The sequence below is a fragment of the Argentina anserina genome, chromosome 3, assembly GCF_933775445.1.
Source record: "Argentina anserina chromosome 3, drPotAnse1.1, whole genome shotgun sequence".
Taxonomy (NCBI): domain Eukaryota; kingdom Viridiplantae; phylum Streptophyta; class Magnoliopsida; order Rosales; family Rosaceae; genus Argentina; species Argentina anserina.
The window spans coordinates 29,265,281-29,288,904 of record NC_065874.1 but is presented as its reverse complement, the minus strand read 5'-3'; the positions used below and the strand labels follow the sequence as shown (position 1 = coordinate 29,288,904).

Sequence of the window (23,624 nt, the reverse complement as noted above, 5' to 3'; positions counted from 1 at the left end):
TGTTTTTGATCCCTCATTTATCATGCATGTTTACACTGCTAAAATCATCTGGGATTATGCTGAAGAGTGGTGTTCCTCTCTAAGCAAGGCTAAAATGAGTTCTTTTTATAGTTATACTATGTTTCCTAGTTTAGGTCTCATGCTGGTTGGTATAAGTTGAATATTTATGGCACCAAAACTTCTAACTCTGGGAAAATTGGTGTTGGAGGGGTGATTAGAGATCAGCATGGGCATTGAATTCATGGTTTTCAAATGAACTTGGGGATTGGGGAGATTTTGGATGTTGAGGCTTGGGGCTTATTTTTTTGTCTGAAACTCATTGCCAAGCATTACAATGGAAATGTTGAAATTGAGTCTGACTCTGCCATTATTATCCAACTTATGCAAAGGGATAACACTTATATGCATCATCTTGGGTCATGCTTGCTAGTTGTGCTTCTATGATTTCCAAACTACAGAATGTGAAGCTCTCTCATATTTTTAGAGTGTAACATGGTTGCTGATGTTTTGACCATAAAGAGTATTTCTCATGAATTAGGGCTGATTAAGTTTGTTGATCCTCCTGCACATGCTGCGCAGGCTTTCTTGGACGATGTGACCAGTGTTGCTAGATGTAGACGCACATGGGCCTGCTTTAATATTTAATCTTAGTGTTTTTTGTTTCTGGGCCTTTTAGGTCCCCTGTTTAACAAAAAAAAACATGAAAAAAGTAAAAACTACATGACCATATATATATACAGTCTCTATCCAGAGTGAAGCTTCACTCTGAAATTACAGAGTGAAGTTCTAATTTTGGCACACTTTTCGATCAAATTTTTTCACCATAAGCGATTCAATATTTAGGTATATTATTCAAGATCATCTCTACAAAGTTTCATCCAATTTAACAATGGTTTGAGCTTTCAAAATTGAGATTTACACGAACGGTTCACGTTGAACAGTTTTAATTCATTCATTGATTCAATCTAATTTCAATACCTTAACGATGTCCGAATTAGATGAAAATTTGTAGAGATGATTTTGAATAGCATACCTAAATATTGAATCGCTTATGGTAAAAACATTTGACCGAAAAGTGTGCTAAAATTGGAACTTCACTCAGTAATTTCAGAATGAAGTTTCACTCTGGATAAGGACTGTATATATATATATATATGAAGGCAGGTTATGAAGCGGACGTCCGCACTGGTGCAGATTCGACGATTTCGACGACTGGCAATGTACAATGACTGTGCATAAGGTGTCGGCCGCACTTCCCCTCCCAGCGCTCCTGTCTGTGCCGGCCGAAATCTCGAAATTTCTGGAAATTTCAACTTTGTCGGCACTATGCGGAAATTTCGAGATTCCGGCCGGCGATGGAGCTCCGGCCAACACAGACAGAAGAGCCGAGAGGAGGAAGCACGGCCGGTATCATCCGCGCCGTTGTTGCGTGTCGCCGGTCGCCTGAAGCAGCGACGTTTGCATTTGCGGACGTCCGCTCTCAATCTTCTCAAATATATATATATATATATGAAAGATCACAGGAATTAATAACTTGAGAATCAAACCGATATACCAGATTTTGAAACTCCTACTTGAATTTCCAAAGAGAAAGGGCCCTGATAACTCTTCCCTTCCATCCCTGCAGCATCCACTGCTCATCTTCATCAATACTAAAATCATTGTGATAACCCCCATCAACTTTGACATGATCTTCACCTTCTTCAACAGCTCCTGGTCTAATGGGAGTTGCTCGAACTCAACCCTCACATTCCTAACCTGCCACTTCTGATATGTCTCAGGCCTTTCAACTATCTCCAGTACCTCACATGCAACTCCATCCATCATGTCTGCCAAGTCCTGCTCTTTCAAATTGTTGATCCTCACAAGGAATGATGGCCTCAGAGACATCAAAGACGGCATCGAAGTGAAAGAATGAATTGTAGGCTCCATTAGCAACCCCGAGAATGAAAATTTCTGGATTGATTTTCTTGATCAACTTAAGGACAACGTCTCTCGGATTATTCCCCATCACTGTCACATTAGAAACTTGCTTTAACCGGTGTAAACAATTCACCACTATCAGCTTAGTTCTATCGAGTTTAAGATCATCAAATTGTACAGTTTCCTATTTTTTAGCAATGACATGAAACTCAAATGGGACATTAAATCTAGCAGAATACTTTGCTAATCGACGACCTGTCTCTTCAACCCTCTCTGTAGGTCTAAAACCTGGTTGGGGAAGCTCAATTGCAGTTATACGAAGCATAGGGAGGTCCGCCATGTCTCTCTGAAAGACACTGGATGAGAGAAGGCCATTGAAAACCATAAGTACCATAATCAGTAATGTGAAGCCATGCTTTTTCTGCTAGTTTCATAATTGTCATGTTGGCAAAGAAGTGTGGCACGGTCTTGAAAGGGGTTGCAGTGACATAAGTCTGAAAACTTTTTAATATTTCAACAGTTGATATTTGCGTGCTTGCGATGGGGGAATATAACGGGGTTCTAGTTCCAGCAAAGCGTACCTCGAGGCCATCAGCAAAGTAATGAGCTAATCTCTGGGTTGCATTACCAAAGGGAGAAGAGTGCTGCCTAATCTACTTCAGTAGTTCGCTAGCATTTCATTGGTCATAACTTGCAATAGCGTGCGCACATTGCGTTAATATTGTGCACAAATCTACTACTATCCCCTCGCTTGGATCTTTTGGAGTGCCTGCTTCCCTCAGACGAATTGTGAAGAGTACTAGACTCAGGGAATTCATGATTCACGCCTTGAGGAGTAACGCCTAATCAAACATTTCTTGTGGCTCAGAGTCATCAGCACAATATGCAATTGACTGCCTGTTGCTTCTTCATTCTTCCAGGCAAGGACCATCATGCCCTTGTCGAGTTTTCTTTGTCTCCGATCTATATGCTGAGTTACACCCATCACTCTGTTGTTCATATGCCGGATTTGATCCTATCAGTGTCTGAGCACCTTGAAGTTGGTACCTCACTGTATCGATGATTTTAGAATTTTCATGGAACTTGTTTGCTTCCTCCACCCTTCTAGAATTCCCAAGACATTGCAGCTCCAAAACTGTTTCAGAAACCAAAGAGGTGCCTGATAGACACTCAACAAGTGAAAACTGCACATGACAAGTTTCTGAAGGATCAGCAACCCCATATGCATTGCCAAAAATAGTTTCACCATTGCTAAAACAACTGTAACCATCGGAGCTCTGCAACATACGGGTTATCCTCAGTAGAATCCTTTTGATTAAGGACATCATAGAAAGACTTCTCAGCAACTTGGAGGGCCAAACAGTCCTGCAACATACAGGGCTTATCCTCAATGTCTTCTTCAAGAAGAATATCACTTATATACTTGAGAACAGGATTATTGTAGTCATTATTTTCACCATCGTACCCGTCTGAAGAAAATTGGATATGTTAAACATCCAGAAAACAAAGCAATATTAGGATCTGTATAACATTATGAGGAAACCAGAACACGAACAAGGTTTAAAACAAAACGCAACTATTTATTCAAAATTGTACAATCAAGCAAAAAAATGGGAAACAAAAACATTGAACAAAAGCTGAAATATCTCAAGCAGTAACTAAAAAAAATATTGAAGAGTAGGTCACACATGACGATGTCAATGATCAGATTGGATGCGCGTTTGATGCCTTTTTAAACAAAAGCTCCACAGAACTCTTCACATTTATAATGAACAAATGACCCTTCATGCTGAGAAAGCATATATTAAATCTTAAACTAGAATGTCAGCCTTCACCTTCTAACAACTCCAATCTAAATGGGAGAACCAATATCAGTCCCAGGATTATACAAATTTACAAATGATTAAACATAAAGATGAACTGCACCAGGACAAATTGACAAAGTTCCCAAACCCATGCGTGATTACAATTTTCTGATGTTAAAAGGTTTACATCAAACGAATATTAGTTGATATGACAAAGTACAATAGCACTCACAGCTAAATTATATCATTTAAGAATCATACCACTATTAGTGTATTAGGGAAAAGTCAAACACCAAATCACATGGATGCTGATTCTAAATCAACTGGATTAATATATACCAAAATTTTACCATGACCAACGCTCCTGAGTCTTGCACTGATGGATCATGGATTCAGTGATAGTAAATTCCAGTTTTAAGAATCAAACACATGCAGTTCATTGGAATTACAGACAGAAACAATCAGGAACATCTGTTGCCAGACCATAAATTAGATGATGTAAACATCCATTACAGAAAAAAAAAATTCATTATCATTCCGGAGCATTGTTGGTGCTCAACTACAATCAGTTGCCAAACTCTGATGAAGATAGTAGAAAATTATGATGCACATTTCAGGCGGAAAGGCTAAATCATCGATAGGAACACTGTCAGTAGCTTATGAATGAAAGTGAAAGTGAGGACATAGATCAATGATCACAGGTCAACTATAATCTGCAACAAATCAGAGAGATTCTCGACATAAATAGTGAGGGGAACATAGATACAACACAAAGGAGTGAACTCAACTTCCAATATTAGAAAATTAAAAAACAAAACCTTCTAAGATACAAAGACAAATGGCTTTACTATTCATGTTAGTTACTGTATCCACTATCTATCATCCAGCGTGATAACCATGAATCACCTAGATGAATAGGTGGAAAATGCCTTGTCCAACAATTATCAAAAGACCTATCAACTTCCACAGGAAAAGATATAATTAGGACTACATAATGCAATTTGACATCACTAGTTCTTGTTTTTGATGTTGCAGTCCTCTGAGCATTTTGATGCATTAACGAAAGAGTTAAACACAGACGCTATAGATACAAAAAAGATGAAGAAAACTTTTAACAACGCAAGTGACTGATCAATGAGGCACGTAAAAACATGTACCATAAATTAAATCAAAAGTCCCATTTCTTCTTAACAAATTTCAAGTTCCTAAAAGATTATACAAGGATTCAGAATAGGAAAATCTCTCCACCAATGGGCAAAGAAAATACAAGGATCGAGGAATGTAAATTGATTACAAGTGTGCCACCAAGCCTGCCAGTAGGCAATGTTAGTGTAACATTAGTTTTCCATCACATCAGAAGTTTACATTTTCATCCCTATCTTTATTCTATCAGCTTTATTGTCCATAATTAACTGCACCTATATATCTATTCAACATCATACCAGAACCCATAATTCAATGGTCATTCGTCGTGAGTGATGCCCAAAAGCCTTCCGAGTATCGCATCCATTTGAGTACAAAGAAACAGGCAGCAACTGTTTAAGGTATCATCTCTCCTCCTTATGGTTCATCTGCAAGAATTACTGCCACACTTGACCTCAATTACTTGTAAAGCATGAAATCAATATGGTTAGCATATTTTTATCTTGCTGAGTCGATCAAATTACTCAAATTCATCACTTCCAGTGATCAGCTTTATCTATAAAAGCAGAACCACTAACTAACATAAGAAATATATGTGCATGATTAAAACCAGGAATAAATGTGGAGGAAATAATACCTCTGAATAGGTAACTGAACATCCTTCTCAGTTCTGCTCTTCAGTTCTCAAAGAAGACCAAAGTTTAAGAAATAAGCTTCAGGAGACTATTATGCAGGCACCCAACAAGAAGAAGCATAGACAAGTCGGCCCTTCCAACCCTGAAGCATCCAATCACAGTCTTGATCAATTGTGAAATCTTTGTGGTACCATGCCTTCACCTTATCCCTAAACGCCCTCACTAGCTCTTGGTCCAATGGCAACACCTTCAAACCAGCCCTTTGGCAACGTATCTGCCACTGCTTGTATGTCTCAGCCCTCTCAACCCTATCTATCCCCTCACATGCTATCACATTCATGGCCTCCCGGCCATAAAACTCTGACTCAAACATCAACCTCTCTGGACTGTCATGGGGTATAGTAACATCAAACGCATCATACAAGGCAGAGAAGTGGAAGAGAGCCTCCCGAAATCGAGTGACAAAGAAAGGGGCATTGTATGCACCATTAATGATAGTATGAGCAAAAATATCTGGTTTCAAACTCCTGATTAGCTTTAGAACAGAATCTCTTGGACAATCCACTTCAACTGTCTCATCCAGTAGGTTCTTGAACCGTAACATACAATTCACAGCCAGCACCTCATTCCTCTCAACCTTGAGGTCCTCTACTTTAATGGATTCCCAATTTTGTGAAGCAATAGCATTGAACTCAAAAGGAACCTTAAAGCGCTCACAATATTTTGCCAAGCGCCTTCCAGTCTCTTCAATCCACTCTGCTGGACGGAATCCAGGTTGGGGAACCTCTATCCCAGTAATTCGTAGCTTGGGAGGTCCACCAGGTCTCAATGAAAGCTTGTGGATAAGGATTGGCCACTGAAAACCATATAGGATACCAAAATCTACGATATGGAGGGTAGCTGCTTTCTCAGCCATTGCTATAATCATCTTGTTTTTAAAGAAAATTGACATTCTTTTAAAAGGGCAAGATGAAAGACTGACTTGGTAAGATTTTAAAATTTCAACAGCCGATGTCTTCTTGGAAGCAAGGGATGTATAAAAAATCTGGCTTCCAGTGCCAGTACCAGCCATTCGTGCCTCAAGGGCATTTGCAAAGAAATGAGCCAACCTTTGAGATCCATCACCAAAGGGAGAAGAATGCTGCCTAATTTGCTTTAGTAGCTCCATAGAGGTCCTAAAATCATTGCTAGACACAGCTTGTGCACAAAGAATTAGGAGACCCCTTAAATCCACAGTGTCCTTCTTCTTGCCTTGCTTCTTAGCACGAGTCTTCCCACCTTCAGCATTTGATGTCAGTAGCTGTCCATTTGGCTGTAAATTTTTGCTTTCTTCATTCTGCACTTCTACACTCTCACCACACGAACCACATGAAGACTGATTACCACCATCAGTACAAAGCAAGACCTTGTCAAACAACTCGGATAGTTCATCCTCCTTATAAACTGCAGACTGCTTGCTACTCCGCCCTTCAGAATCCACATCTTCTCGCTCATGATTCTTCCTTCCCCTTGACCCATCAGGTGACTTCTTCCTTTCCGTTGACCCATTCGGTGAGTTCCTCCTTCCCCTTCGCTTACTAGGTGAGTTCTTCTTCTCACTCTTTTCCTTCTTGACAACAACAGTTGGAGCATTTCCTTTCACTTCTGGAGACACTCTGCTGCTTTCCAAATCAATAGCTAATGGACTAACTTTGGGAAGGAACTTACTAGCTTCCTCTAGCCCTCGCTGAAATTGCAAGACAGATTCACTGTCTGTGAATATATTCTGAGCCAGAAACTGATTTACAGAAGATTCCAACATCCCATCACCAAAACTAGACAGGCTATTTGTCATAGGAAGAGACAACTGAGAATTGGACTTGGAATGTGAACTCAACTGGTAAACACTCTCACTAGAAACAGAGGTTTGTGATGAAGATGGCTTCGGCTCTCCATAATCACCAATTGATTGAGATTCAGCCGAGTTGGTAGTGCCAGTACTAGGACTAGTACTACTAGCATTGAACTCATTACTGTTTACAGAAAGATAATCATCAGGGCTCTCAACTTTCTGATCAACATTAACTGGTTGCTGCGGTTGCTGATTTGGTGAGAATGGATACTGTTGACCAAGAACATCATAGAAAGATTCCTCGGTGACACGAAGACTCAATGGATCATAGAACATGATTGGCTTTTGCTCCATGTTCTCCTCCATAAGCATCTGGTTTACATACTTGAAAACAGTTTCAGAGAAGTCCACATCATCAGAGGAAGGAGAGTCCACTCCAGGGCTCACATTTGTAGGAGCAGAGAATGAACCTCCATTAGCATAATACGACTCTCCCTCTGTGCTAACACTAAGTGGAGGAACAAGGTTACCGGATTCCGGCTTCGATGGAATTGAAAACTGATTGCTCAAGAAATTGAAATCTGGAGAGAGCTGGTTGAGTTGGTACTGATTTGGGGTTTCTGGGATTTGTGATGAATTGGGTAACATGGGATCGAAGTCAATGTCATTCATGAAATCAGGGAGTCCATTGTAAGTTGGATCCATGGTCACAAACAATGAGATTGAATTCTGGGTAAAACCCTAAACCATTAAACTCCTAAAAGTGACTAAACCCAAGAAATCTAATCTAGCAGACAAAATCCTAAAGACAGAAACTTTTCAATACGCATCGAAACTAAATCAAAAACCCAAGTTGAATAACATCAAGAATTCATCAAACTATGACTAGAAGTAGAGGGGCCAAGTACAAGGCTCGATTTTTAAGCAAAGAACGAGCCTTTACAGAAGAGAAAGACAGAAAAAGCTGAAGGGGTGCTGGCGTACCTGGAAGAAAAGCTATGAGATTTGAGAAGGAAAAGGGACATGAACTGGAGGAGCAACAAACCCAGCGCTCAGTGCGGAACTAGTATATATAATAAGCAGAGGAAGAGACAGCGAACTCATGTGGGGAAGCTTCTTGGAAGTTCAGGTATTTGCCCACAAAAAATGGAAATTGAAGAGGATTATGTGTCAGCCTAGGAAGCGGTGGAGGGAATCATCCATTTTGAGAATGGTACAACCAGACTGAGTCTTTCATGTAGATTTCGATGGGTCTGATCTGGTAATACAAAGGTTTGATTCTACTGCCTCGGATTTGGTTTTGGCTTCCATTCTTGTATTTTGTGACAAGAATGTGACTAAAATTTGTGAAATACAATTTGGCCTCATTGTACCTTAATCTTATCGAGCCATTCTAACCTCTTGGGGTAAAAATGTTGACGAAATCATGTTTTTTGGGAAAGCAAATGTTATCTTGTAAGTGACTTTTTTTTTTTGAAAATACGGACTTGTAAGTGACTTGATCCTTGAGGAGAATTATATTCGCTTGGATTCGTCTCGATGAGATTACTTCTCATCTAGATATCCCCACACCAAATCTTAAGACTTGACCTTGAGGGGATTTCTCTTCATTCATATTTGTCTCTTCATCCAGAGTTCCCCTTACGGAATTACTCCTCGTTAGTCAGTGGTCTCCCTATGATCCAATATTCCTCGAGGGCATCGCTTGATGAGATATTCCTCAAGAGTTGAGATTTATACTCCTTATTCAATTTCTCTTATGAGATCATTCCGTTAAAGTGATTAAGTAATTTCTTTTGTCATTTCAGATTTTTAAACTTCGGAAGAGACGACTCATCAACAATAGAAAAAAAATTCTAAAATAATAAATTAAAAAACCATATTGACGCAAATTTTATCGCTTACATTTTCAAGTCTATGATATCCACCAAACTCTTCTAATCTGTACGACTGTATAGGGCTCGTCAACGGGCCGGACCTTAATAAATTTAAATAAATGGCGGGCCGAGCCGGGCCGGGTATTTTCAAAAATACGAAGATCCAAGCCCGCCCACCTAAGGCGGGCCTTGCGGGCTTTTGCGGGCCGGGCCTTACGGGCTTGTATTAGAAAAACAATATAATACTCTAATTTAAGGGTTTGAAACAATAAAAAAATTATTAGAAAACATTCTAAAACAAAAGTCACAAATAAATTCTAGTTTCGAAATATTGTCGATCAACACCAATAGATGTGATCGATATATATATTTAGGGGCTGTGTAAAAATTTCATCAAATTCGGACCTCGTTTAACTGTCGGAAATTTCAGTCAACAAAAAAAAGAGGCGTTTTCACATAATAAAATCTCATTGACCGGGACTTTGCCAAATAGATTTCTTCAATTCGACCGCGCACGATAAGTAACAAAAATTAGGTGATTTCAAATATGTAAACAAATTTCCACATTCGCATCTTGTTAATTGGTCCCCTCTTAGGGCATATTAGTGTTGTTTTTGGTTTACCGAAATTTTCGACGGTTAAACAAGGTCCGAATTGGATGAAATTTTAAAATGATCATTTAATATATATATTGATCACATCGGATGGTGTCGATCGATTCCGAGAAGTTTCCTTCATATAGTCACTTCATAATGTGATAGTTTTATTATAAACCTAATATAAGGTTATAATACATTAGTGGACACTTCGCCGATCGACAACTCAAATTCAAAATATGGTCGATCGACACCAGTAGATGTGATCGGTATATATATTTAGGAAACCAGTAAAAATTGCGTCCGTTTTGGACATGGTTTGACCGTTCGTACTAACGGTCAACTAAAAAAGAGGCGTTTTGACATATTTAAACCTCATTGACCGGGGCTTTGCCATATAGATTTCTTCAGTTCGACCGCGCACGATAGGTAACGAAAATTAGGTGATTTCAAATACGTAAACAAATTTCCACATTCGCATCTTGTTAATTGGTCCCCCCTTATGGCATATTAGTGTTGTTTTTGGTTTAATGGAAATTCCGACGGTTTACGAAGTCCGAATTGGATGAAATTTTAAAATGATCATTAAATATATATATTGATCACATCGGATAGTGTCGATCGATTCCGAGAAGTTTCTTTCAAATAATCGCTTCATAATGTGATAGTTTTATTATAAACCTAATATAAGGTTATAATACATTAGTGGACACTTCGGCGATCGACAACTCAAATTCAAAATATGGTCGATCGACACCAGTAGATGTGATCGGTATATATATTTAAGGAACCCGTAAAAATTTCGTCCGTTTTAGACATGGTTTGACCGTTCGTACCAACGGTCAACTAAAAAAGATGAGTTTTGACATATTTAAACCTCATTGACCGGGGCTTTGCCAAATAGATTTCTTCAGTTCGACCGCACACGATAGGTAAAAAAATTAAGTGATTTCAAATATGTAAACAAATTTCCACATTCGCATCTTGGTAATTGGTCCCCCTTAGGGCATATTAGTGTTGTTTTTGGTTTATCGGAAATTTCGACGGTTAAACGAGTTCCGAATTGGATGAAATTTTAAAATGATCATTAAATATATATATTGATCACATCGTATGGTGTCGATCGATTCCGAGAAGTTTTCTTCATATAGTTGCTTCATAATGTGATAGTTTTATTATAAACCTAATATAAGATTATAATACATTAATGGACACTTCGGCGATCGACAACTCAAATTCAAAATATGGTCGATCGACACCAGTAGATGTGATCGGTATATATATTTAGGGAAACCGTAAAATTTTCGTCTGTTTTGGAAATGGTTTGACCGTTCGTACCAACGGTCAACTAAAAAAGAAGTGTTTTGACGTATTTAAACCTCATTGACCGAGGCTTTGCCAAATAGATTTTTTCAGTTCGACCACGCACGATAGGTAACAAAAATTAAGTGATTTCAAATATGTAAGCAAATTTCCACATTCGCATCTTGGTAATTGGTCCCCCCTTAGGGCATATTAGTGTTTTTGGTTTACCGGAAATTTCGACGGTTAAACGAGGTCCGAATTGGATGAAATTTAAAAATGATCATTAAATATATATATTGATCACATTGGATGGTGTCGATCGATTCCGAGAAGTTTTCTTCATATAGTGGCTTCATAATGTGATAGTTTTATTATAAACCTAATATAAGGTTATAATACATTAGTGGACACTTCGGCGATCCACAACTCAAATTCAAAATATGGTTGATCGACACCAGTAGATGTGATCAGTATATATATTTAGGAAACCCGTAAAAATTTTGTCCGTTTTGGACGTGGTTTGACCGTTCGTACCAACGGTCAACTAAAAAAGATGCGTTTTGACATATTTAAACCTCATTGACCAGGGCTTTGCCAAATAGATTTCTGCAGTTCGACCGCGCACAATAGGTAACAAAAATTAGGTGATTTCAAATATATAAACAAATTTCCACATTTGCATCTTGGTAATTGGTCCCCCCTTAAGGCATATTAGTGTTGTTTTTTGTTTAACGGAAATTTCGAAGGTTAAACGAGATCCGAATTGGATGAAATTTTAAAATAATCATTAAATATATATATTAATCACATCGGATGGTGTCGATTGATCCCGAAAAGTTTCTTTCATATAGTCGCTTCATAATGCGTTAGTTTTAATATAAACCTAATATAAAGGTTATAATACATTAGTGGACACTTCGGCGATCAATAACTCTAGTTCGAAATATGGTTGATCGACACCAGTAGATGTGATCGGTATATATATTTAGGGAACCCGTAAAAATTTCGTCCGTTTTGGATATTGTTTGACCGTTCGTACCTACGGTCAACAACAAAAAAGGCGTTTTGACATATTAAAATCCTCATTGATCGGGGCTTTGCCAAATTGGTTTTATTGGTGTGACCACACAGAATCGGTGACAAAAATTAGGTGATTTCATATATGCAAACGATTTTTGGTGTTCGCATTTTTGTAATGGGTTTTCCCTTATAACATATTAGTGTTGTTTTCGGTTTACCGGAAATTCCGACGGTCAAACGAGTTCCGAATTGGATGAAATTTTTACAGGGTCACTAAATATATATACCAATCATATCTATTGGTGTCGATCGATCCCAAGAAGTTTCCTTAATATAGTTGCTTAATAATGCAATAGTTTTATTCTAAACCTAATAAAATACGTATGTATAATATTTTATTATTTGGCGGGCTTTTACGGGCGGGGTTTGCGGACTTTTGACGGGCCGGGCCGGGTTTCACACCTCTAATTTAAGCCCGGCCCTCTACCCACCGAAGCGGGCTTTGGCGGGCTTTCTCGCGGGCCGGTCCGGGTAAAAGCCCGTTGGGCTTGCGGGCCTCCGCGGGCTAAATGATGAGGCCTACGACTATACACTACTATATTGCGTATTGGTTGCTTACCCAAATCTTGTCATTGTATTTTTGACGTATATAATCAAGAACTATAAACAACTAGTTAATTAGGAGTACCGAAACCCTATACTAAACCATGGTAGCCAACCACACACTTCCACAGTCGATCAATTATTATGATAATTTATGCAATGTAGGAAATGAAAAACTAATTCTCTTCGATGAAAAAGACAATCGTGCCACATGAGGGTATGAAGAGTTGAGGTCAGACTCTCCTACCATTTGACACAGTCAAACCTGCTGAAGGCTGAAGCATAAAAGAAATAAGATTCATGTTTCTCTTGTAGCTTAATGACCAAGCCAGAAAAGCCTCGATATGTGGAAGACTGACTAACAATATCAATTACGAGTCCATTTGATATTCTTGAAGAACAAGATTCGATCTTCTAGTATTAATCTCAGGTTATTGTTAACTAATCCATCATTCCATGGTTTAATCCCCTTTCAGACTATGATTAATACTGTATATAACATAAAATTGACAGAGTCAGAGAGTTAGAGAGCATGTGCGGTAATCACTAATCAGGTTTGAATATTGAAGCTGGGTAATAATACTAAACACAGTGGTCTGAACCGATCATACTTCCTTTCACTAATATAATGAGGGCTGTCCTAATGATTCATTATTCAATCTCAGAAGAAAACAGATGTATTGATATTATTTTTGTGCATTTTTTAAACTTTAAGAAATGGGAATCTGATGATCTCTAATGTGTCTTAGGACTCAAGAATGTGAAATCAAAGCTGCGGACCCAACAGATCAAATTATTCAAATAAGGAGGGAAGATTATGAACACCATGATCTTTTTAGGATACTGTATAATATAATTGTATGCATTTCTAAACTGGCCAGATGTCAATTCGTATTAGAATTTCTCCACTTTAACTATAAAATAGCATTCCTCTATACATGCAGAACGTCAAAAAAAAAAAAATACAACAAAGAAAGAAAATGCTTTGCTAGACTCCTAAGCAGGCACCCAACAAGAAGAAGCATAGACTGTTCGCCCCCTCCATCCTTGAAGCATCCAATCACAATCTTGATCAATTGCGAAATCTTTGTGGTACACTTCCTTCACCCTATCCCTAAACGCCTTCAGTAGCTCTTGGTCCAATGGCAACACCTTCAAACCAGCTCTTTGACAACGTACCTGCCATTGTTTGTATGTCTCGGCCCTCTCAACCCTCTCTGTCCCCTCGCATGCTATCACATTCATCGCCTCCACGCCATAGAACAATGTTTCACCCCTCAACCTCTCTGGACTGTCACGAGGCATAGTAGCATCAAACGCATCAAACATGGCAGAGAAGTGGAATAGAGCCTCACGAAATCGAGTGACAAAGAAAGGGGCATTGTATGCACCATTAATGATAGTATGAACAAAAATATCTGGTTTCAAACTCCTGATTAGCTTTAGAACAGAATCTCTTGGACAATCCACTTCAACTGTCTCATCCAGTAGGTTCTTGAACCGTAACATACAATTCACAGCCAGCACCTCATTCCTCTCGACCTTGAGGTCCTCTACTTTGATGGATTCCCAATTTTGTGAAGCAATAGCATTGAACTCAAAAGGAACCTTAAAGCGCTCACAATATCTTGCCAAGCGTCGTCCAGTCTCTTCAATCCACTCTGCTGGGCGAAATCCACGTTGGGGAACCTCTATCCCTGTAATTCGTAGCTTGGGAGGTCCACCAGGTCTCTTAGAAAGCTTGTGGATAAGGATTGGCCACTGAAAACCATACATTATACCAAAATCTACAATATGGAGGGTAGCTGCTTTCTCAGCCACCTTATAAATCATCTTGTTCTTAAAGAATATTGCCATTTTCTTAAAAGGGGAAGCTGAAAGATGAATGTGGTATTCTTTCAACTTATCAACAGCCTTTCCTTTGGAAGCAATGGAAATATAATCCACCTGCGTTTTTGTGCCAGCACCAGCCATTCGTGCTTCAAGGCCATTTGCAAAGCAATGAGCCAACCTCTGAAATCCATCGCCAAAAGGAGAAGAATTCTGCCTAATTTGCTTTAGTAGTTCAGTAGAGGTCCTAAAATCATTGGTAGACACAGCTTGTGCACACAGCAACAAAAGACTCCTCAAATCCACAGTTTCCTTCTTCTTGCCTTGTTTGTTACCACGAGCCTTCACACCTTCAGCATTTGAAGTCAGTAGCTGTCCATTTGGCTGTAAATTTTTGCTTGCTTCATTCTGCACATCTACATTGTCGCAGAATAAAGCAGTTTTTGCCCAATCATCGGTAAAAAGCAAGACCCTGTCAAAAAATTCAGATAACTCATCCGCCTCCTCCATCTCATAAACTGCAGACTGCTTGCTACTCCTCCCTTCTTCAGAATCCACATCATTTCGCTCGTGATTCTTCCTTCTCCTTGACCCATTGGGTGACTTCTTTCTTTCCGTTGAGGCTGAGCCATTTAGCGAGTTCCTCCTTCCCCTCTGCCTACTAGGTGAGTCTTTCGTCTCACTCCTTCCCTTCTTAATGATGACAGTTGGAGCATGTACTTTCACTTCTGGAGACACTCTGCTGCTTTCCAAATCAATAACCAACGGACTAACTTTCGGAAGGAACTTGCTAGCTTCCTCTAACCCTCTCTGAAACTGTAACACAGACTCACTATCTGTATATATATTCTGAGCAAGAAACTGATTTACAGAGGATTCCGACATCCCATCACCAAAGCTAGACAGGCTATTTGTCAGAGGAACAGACAGCTGCGAATTCGAATGAGAACTAAACTGGTAAACACTGTCTGTGGGGATAGAGGTTTGCAAAACAGATAGCTTCTGCTCTCCAGAATCACTGAGCGATTGAAAATCAACTGAGTTGCTAGTGTTAGTACTAGGACTACTACTAGCATTGCAATCACTACTATTTCCAGAAAACCAACTATCAGGGCTCTCAACTTTTGAATCATCATATAGCAGTTGCCGATTGGGTTGATCAACTTTAACTGATTGCTGTGGTTGTTGGCGTCGCTGATCAGGTGAGAAGGAATACTGCTGACCAAGAACATCATAGAACGATCTCTCGGTGACACGAAGTCCCAATGGATCATATGACACGATTGGCTTCTGCTCTGGCTCTATGTTCTCCTCCTCCTCCTCCTCCATAAGCATCTGGTTTACAAACTTGAAAACAGATTCGGAGAAGTCTTCATCATCATCATAGGAAAGAGAGTCCATTACAGGGCTCACAGTTGTAGGAACAGAAGATGAACCTCCATTAGGAAGAACTGACTCTCCCTCTGAGCTAAAACTAACTGGAGGAACATGACCACCGGATTCTGGCTCAGATGGAATTGAAAACTGATTGCTCAGAAACTCAAAATCTGGAGAGAGCTGGTTAAATTGGTATTGATTTGGGGTTCCTGGGAATTGAGATGGACTGGGTAACATGGACTCAAAATCAATGTCTTTCATGAAATCAGGGGTTCCAGGGTAAGTTGGATCCATATTCACAAACAATTGAATTCTCGAGTTTAACTCAAAACCCCCAAAATCCTAAAGGTGGTGAAACTTAAGAAAACTGAAAACTAATACACAGAATTAGAACAACCCCCACCATGGGATGATGGGGTTAAAGGAATAAACTTTTCCATACCAATCAACACTGAAATCAATATGAAAGCTGAAGAACACATCAAAGTACTCACGAGGAGAAAGAGGGCTTAAGTCCAAGATTCAATCTTGAAGTAAAGAAAGATTCTTTACTGGAGGAGAAAGACAGAGAAGCTGAAGGACAGGCGTACCTGGAAGAAAAGCTTTGAGATTTGGGGACGAAAAGGGTCATAAATTAATGGAGTTCCAAACCCAACTCGTTGTGGTAGTGCTATTTATAAACAAGGCGAGGCCGTGAGCGACAGAGAGACCAATGTGATGAAGGTTCTGGGAACTCGGGTATTCGAGTAGTCAAGGAAGATGTTCTGAGTCATCCATTTGACATATGGTACATCTCTACTGGGTCAGCAAGTGTCTTGTCTTTCATCAGTTCATGCACAGTTTTGGGCTCCCTCTCAGATGAACAATTATACAAAAGAAATAATGAGAAGCGATGTCTCATGAAATTTTAGTCCATTTCTTTCAAAAGAAAAATATTAATCAAATCTTTCCTTCAGTTTGGATCACTCAATTTTGGCAAAAGAAGTGTTCTTATTGATGTCTTTATAGCAGTAAAGATATTGATATACAACACTCCATCAAAATATTTAGTAAAATAATATGGTTGTGGCTTCTTTGTGGAAAACAAAGTTATATTATGCCAATGAGCTTTGGCCCGATCGGTAAGGGTGGACTTGAGGTTATGACCCAAGTAGGTTTGATCTCCGCTGCCAGCAGGTCTCATTAGTTTGTGATTTGTAAATTCTCCTGCAGAAATCTATATCTAGGGTTGTGTGACATGTACATGTCCGTCGTAAGTCTTTTAGAATTGAGGTTGTGTGTATGCTCTGACGATGGTGTTATAGCGTAACCAAGCTCTTACCAAAACTTTTTGTAATAAAAAAAAAGGTTATAGTATGAAAAATTAAAACACTATAATAGAAAACAGGGATTAATTTGATCTCTTGTAAACCATTATAGGTTGATAGAAGGAAATGATGATTTTATTTTTCATGGACTCTTAAAATTCAAAGAGTGATCGTGTTTGCAACTAATACAGTAATACTAATGATTTTATTTTTCAATCGAGATCACACTGTACTCAGATGTCAAAATGCTTCCCTTACAGAGTGAAGCTAGTTTTGCTGAAACCAGTTTTATAGCAGAAATTGTTAGAGCGTTCAAGCTCTAATAATGACAATAGCGCATCCAACACTTCGGTGCAAATAGTGGAAATCAAAAACGTCGTGGAATCTCTCGTCGAAGGAAGGCAAATGAGGCCCTGCCACCTGAGGCTCTGAACAGTTGAGATTTGACTCTGCATTCGTTTGACACAGTCAAACCAGCTGAAACTAACGATAAGAATCAGAGCCACCGGTTGCTGTTGATTGCTTCAGCACCAAGCCAACAAGCCTCTACAAGTCTACATTGAAAGACTATCGATCAAACACGAATGCTACGAGTCCATTTGGTATTCGTTAGCACCAAGAATGGTTCTTCTTGTCTTAATCTCGGGTCATTGTTAACTAATCCATTGTTTTAAACCCCTTACACACCATGATTAGTACTGTAAATAAGTCAAAGAACATGTGTGATAATCAGGTTAGAAATTAAGAGCTAAATAGTATATATAAACACACTGGGGTCTGAAATGATCATACTAATTGTTAACTTAATGAGGGATTCGGGATGCCCTAGTTATTTAAAGTTTTTAACAGACCAAAACAGGTGTTTTACGTTAAAGACATGGTAATCTGATGATCTCTAATGTGTTTGTTTCTTTGGCCTCAAGAATATGAGATCATCATCAGTTTTATTCAAATGAGAAGAAATATTTCGAGCACCGTGATCTTACTTATAGGATTTGGCCATTCTTATAGATATTCAATTAGTAGATAAAAATGTGATGGACAATAAAAATCTCCCCAACCGATAGTAGATTCTAATAAGGTAGGTGGTATGCTACAAGTGGTACAATGATATCCTTGGTTCGGACCGCATCTTGTAGAAAATATCTCTTAAAGACAGATGATATATATATTGCTCCTCGCTTCGGAATGATAGATTACTCGGTCACTATTTTAATGTATCACAAAATTTAATAGAAAAATGTTGGATTTGTTTAGTATTTAGAAACATGGAATCGAACGTTATTGGAACGGTGTGTTTCTTGTCATATTTCATTTTTCAAGTGTTTGCCTTGGGAGATAAGAGAAGAGATTACTCATTTGTGGACCTTCAGCTGGACTTTCTTGTCTAGTTCTATGTAGCTTTCAGTCTCTCATATTCAATCACAGGTTGTTCCACACGCACTCTATCACCTTTTCTTTGGCAAAAGACCATCTATCCTTCCATTCAGAAAGCAACCAAGAACTATGATCACTCGTTTCAAAAATGTACATGTAAATGCTGGTAGGCCTTGAGTCGATGATGACAGATGCATTGAACACCATAAAAGAGCTTTTGCTGCAACGCCGGTGGTGAAAAATCTCCACAATTGATAGTGGACGAGTCTGTCTGTCACATTACATAACTTAGTTGACCACAATTTCCAAAAGCTTGAAGAAAGAGCAATTATATATACTTGACCCAAGAAAAAAGAAAAAAAAAGCAATAGCTTACGAAGACACTTTCCAATTGATGTTCTAATGCCCTTCAGCTTACAGACTATTGTAAACTTGAAGATTCAAATTTAGCTCACCAATAACATCAAAAAAATGTTACCACACACTCTCCATGCATACATTTAGATGCATTAGAGAGGATGAGACAATCTATGGCATCATAGATTCACAGCCATCATCGAGTTGCGTCAGAGTTTATCGATGAGATCACCTGTAGTATCAGTTTTGTGACTGTTCTATCAAATCAATATATTCTATCTTAGAAATGGTATGTTATAATACTATTGTGATGACTGATGTGGCTGATGAGGACACCTTTGCCAAGTACTCAGTCACATTAGGCTATAAAATTTTACACGTTTTCGGATCTCAGATTAGTCAGATGTATATGACATCCTTCGCTGCACTGTTCTGTATCTATATCAGTCACTCTCTTTAAAAGTTCAAACGGCTGTATTCATCAGTAGTCTGGATATGTACCAGAAGGAAATGGAGCTGATGATTCAATGAATACTGCCGATCATTCTGTACTTGTTCTTCCATAGTTTTTGTCTTCCTCTTGTTTCTTTACATCTTTCATGGGTTGGACAAGTATTGCAAAAACCTGAGACGACATCAAATGGGCATAGAAGTACATACGGGCATCTGATCAAGAAAATATAGTGAGGTGGATCGACACCCCAAACTATATGTTAACAAATCAGCATCAAAAATACAGCAAGCTACAGTGAGGTGGTAGTAACTGTAATATACTTATATTACTTGTATATTGAAATACAACTACAACAATTAGCCCAATGAAAAAGGGAAAGAGAAAACAAGCACATACAAGTACAACAGTTGCTGCTCTTCCAAATTGCCAAACCTGGAGGCAGTGAAAGAAAAATAACAACTGCTAAAGCCAGGCCACACTATTTCCATAACTTAACTACAGTTCCTGTACACTAAGATTTCTACCTTCAGTCAGGTTGATATTAGGTTGTATTTGACAAGTTATGACAGTCAAATCTAACAATCATGCATTTCAAGTCCTAGACGGTGCCCAACAGGTAGAAGCAAACATAATTCTGCCCTTCCATCCCTGCAGCATCCAGCGGCCATTTTCATCAACCACAAATTCAGGGTTGTACCCCATTTTCATCTTTTCCTTTATTTTGTTCATGACTTCACGGTCCAAAGGCAGCTGCCTGAACCCAGCCCTCAAGTTCCTTACCTGCCACTGCTTATATGTTTCTGGCCTCACGGTTCTTTCAGAGCCCTCACATGCTACTATATTCAAAACTTCACGTCCGATAAACTCTTTCTCAAATCCCATTCTCATGGGATCTTCACGAGGCAAATTGGTATCAAACATATCAAACAATGCAGAGAAGTGGAATAGTGCCTCTCGGAAGCGTGAAACAAAGAAGGGTGCATGATAGGATCCATTTACAACACACTGGACAAAGACATCAGGATTCAACTTCCTAATTAAACGTAGAACAGTATCCCTTGGACTGGTTACCAAAACTGTCTCATCAAGAAGATTCTTGAATCGGCACAGACAATTAACAGCTAGCACTTCATTTCTTTGAACTTTGAGGTCATCAAATTGGACAGTTTCCCACTTTTTGGCTATGGCATAGTACTCAAAAGGAACATTAAATCGCTTGCAATACCTTGCCAAGCGATGCCCTGTCTCTTGGACCCTTTCTTCTGGTCGAAAACCACTTAAGGGAAGCTCCACTCCTGTAATGCGTAAATTGGGAGGACCACCAGGTCTTCTTGAGAGGCAATGAATGAGAGCAGGCCATTGAAAACCATAAAGGATGCCAAAATCTATTATATGAAGTGTGTCTGCTTTCTCAGCTGCTTTTAAAATATTATGGTTTGCAAAGATCATTGCCATCTTCATGAATGGGCAGGCTGCAATATATGCTTGGTAAAACTTCAGCATATCAGCAGCTGACATTCGTTTGGAAGATAAAGCAGTATATAACTGAGTTCCAGTGCCAGCCAACCGTGCTTCAAGAGCATTTGCAAAGCAATGAGCCAACCTCTGAGCAGAATCACCAAATGGAGAAGAGTGCTGCATAATCTGCCTTAGTAGCTCAGTAGCACTATCTCGATCGTCAACAGAAACTGCTTGTGCACATAAAATAAGAAGAGCCCTCAAATCTATAACTTTCTTCGTGCTGCGTTGACCCTTGTCGTGAACCTTTCCATTATCATTTTCAACAGACTGCAGATCCTGCTGCAGGACATTGTTTGCTCCACTCTGACTGACTTGATCATCATTACTCTCCACAGGCTTACAGAGCAACACCTTGTCAAAAATATCAGACAGCTCACCCTCCTCATCGTCCATATAAACCGCTGACTGCTTGTTACTCCTTCCCTCCTCCAAATCTGTATCTTCCCTTCGATGATACTTTTTTCCTCTTGACCCAACACAAGAATGCTCACTCCCATTCTGCGTCGAGATGACCACATTTCCTGCATTGCTATCCTTCGCAACATATGTCCTGTTGCCCTCCGCACTAATCATTTGACCTTTAGGAAGAAACTTACTACCCTCCTCTGCCCCTCGATTAAATTGTAATAACAAATCATTCTTATAGACTGCATCAGAAACCATAAGCTCACTCCTATAAGAACCCACCATCACATTCCCATTCCCTTTTCCAGACCTATTTGACGACGACCGAGTGGTAGCCCTGGGAGGGGACTGGAAAACAAAGTTTTCAGGGATAGGGTTCTGCATTAAAGAGCTCCTAGTTTCTACAAACTGAGGATTGACCAGGCATGAGTCGTTTGAAGGGCCAGGACTAGAGCTAGAATCACTGAAACTTCCAGAAGAATAACCACCCTCTGGGCTCTGTACATTATGATCAAAACAAAGAGGGTTTTGAAAGCTTTGGTCTTGGGGAGTTGGGCACTTCCCTCCTCCAATAACCTCATAAAGAGACTCCTCAGTTGCTTGAAGGGTCAAAGGGTCATGGAACATACATGGCTTTGACTCCATGTCCTCTTCCATAAGCACCTGGTTTATGTACTTGAGCACACCATCAGAAAACTCAAGATCATCTCCCTCAGGGCTAAAGGTTGATGATAGACCAGAGTTAGTGGGATTTGGGTCCAAAAAGCTAAGATCTTTAAAAGGGTCACCACTTGGGTACTCATTCAACATATCAGGCAGAAGGGTTTGATCATTAAAAATGGGAAATTGAGAGAAACTTGGATCCATGCTTATGAAATACACAAAACTGAAGGAAACCCAATTGAACTAAGAGCAGATTGATGCTAGTTGGGTTTGTTTGAAGAGTGTGGTTACCTGAGAGAGAGATGAGCCAAGTGATGGATATGGGCGTCTGGGTTAACAGCAGAGGAGATAGAGAGAGAGCTCAGGCGAAGACTTTGGTGGTGAAGAGTCGTGGACCAAGTGTGAATTGATGTAGATAAACACGGACACGCTGTGTGGTCACTTGTGAGGGCATGTTGCAACTTGCAAATGATTAAAGTAATGTCGACAGCTGCTTGTTTAAAGTCGTCAGAAACACACCCTTTGGAATCTCAGCCGTTGAAACCGCCACCACCAAAGAAAACAGAAACTAAATATTGGTGATTTTGGTTTCAGTCCAAAAATGAGGGTGGAATGCGAAATCTAGCTTAACGATTTTCAACATTGCAACACATACTGGCGGCTGCATTTTAGCACGGACTTATTTTCTTATTACTATACTCGAGTACTCATCGTGTTTGGGATTGTTTTTTATGGCGTTGTAGATATCATCCTAAAAATGTATAAACTGAGTCAAGTTGTCAATGTAAAGTGATTTAAATTTTAGCATCGGGTCGCTAATCTTGGCAATGTAAGTGCTGTAAGTCACCAAAACGCAATCATCTGCAATGTGGTTTGGCCCTCATCATTTCCAGCAGTGAGTTTGTATGCCAGGAAAACAGAAGATCTGGTACATATGCCATCCTGGGGCTTCACGGCAATGAAACAGCAAGTTATGCTAAATCAAAGTATGGGTCAAACAAGCACATATGTTTCCACTTGAATGAAAATTGAGACTATTATCAAAGGTGAACACTATAATAGCCAACAAGAAACTGAATTAGAAGCAAACTTGAAGAAAGATGGCGGCCATTCATGCATTGTGGAATAGTAATCATTCCAGATGTTTACCGAAACCAGTAATCACTCTGCAGATATCACAATATACCAGAACAGAATCATAAATTAAAATTGGAAATGAAATGAAGAAGTCTACTATACACAGTTCCCTCACACCTCACAAGACTTTCTGATCACCTACACCTTGGTTTTTCAAAATCCAGATAATCTTCCGCACACTATAATGAAAGAAACTTCCCTCACACTACTACTACAATAAAACCAAGTTATATATGAATGGAAAGGGGAGATATATCGGTCTGCTATACTAATCGTCAGAATTACAGCTACAAAAGCCCAAAATGAAATAAGACGCACATATATGAGCACATAAATATTGGAGTGTAACTTTGCTAAGTTCTCCTGATCCACTATTGATTACAAAATAATACGTACCTTCAGAAAACAAAACCTACCAAGAAGCCTCTAATCTGAATATGCCTTCTTATTCTTCATCT

The 23,624-nt window shown here is 39.2% G+C and overlaps 2 protein-coding genes and 1 pseudogene across 2 annotated transcripts; all 3 read right to left on the bottom strand.

Moving 5' to 3' along the window:
• Nucleotides 1-1,570: 1,570 nt before the first annotated feature.
• Nucleotides 1,571-3,880, bottom strand: LOC126787435 (scarecrow-like protein 11; annotated as a pseudogene).
• Nucleotides 3,881-4,950: 1,070 nt separating this feature from the next.
• LOC126788879 (scarecrow-like protein 33) lies at nucleotides 4,951-8,546 on the bottom strand. Its single transcript, XM_050514893.1, has 2 exons — nucleotides 5,509-8,546; nucleotides 4,951-5,427 (listed from the first exon to the last, which is right to left on the bottom strand). Exon 1 carries the CDS (start codon nucleotides 8,040-8,042, stop codon nucleotides 5,598-5,600), a length of 2,445 nt encoding a protein of 814 aa, XP_050370850.1. The 5' UTR covers nucleotides 8,043-8,546; the 3' UTR covers nucleotides 4,951-5,427; nucleotides 5,509-5,597.
• A 5,084-nt stretch (nucleotides 8,547-13,630) lies between these two features.
• On the bottom strand, nucleotides 13,631-22,429 carry LOC126787434 (uncharacterized). The gene is made up of 2 exons (XM_050513321.1): nucleotides 20,035-22,429; nucleotides 13,631-16,287 (listed from the first exon to the last, which is right to left on the bottom strand). Exons 1-2 carry the CDS (start codon nucleotides 22,231-22,233, stop codon nucleotides 13,735-13,737), a joined length of 4,752 nt encoding a protein of 1,583 aa, XP_050369278.1. The 5' UTR covers nucleotides 22,234-22,429; the 3' UTR covers nucleotides 13,631-13,734.
• Between the last annotated feature and the right edge of the window lie 1,195 nt (nucleotides 22,430-23,624).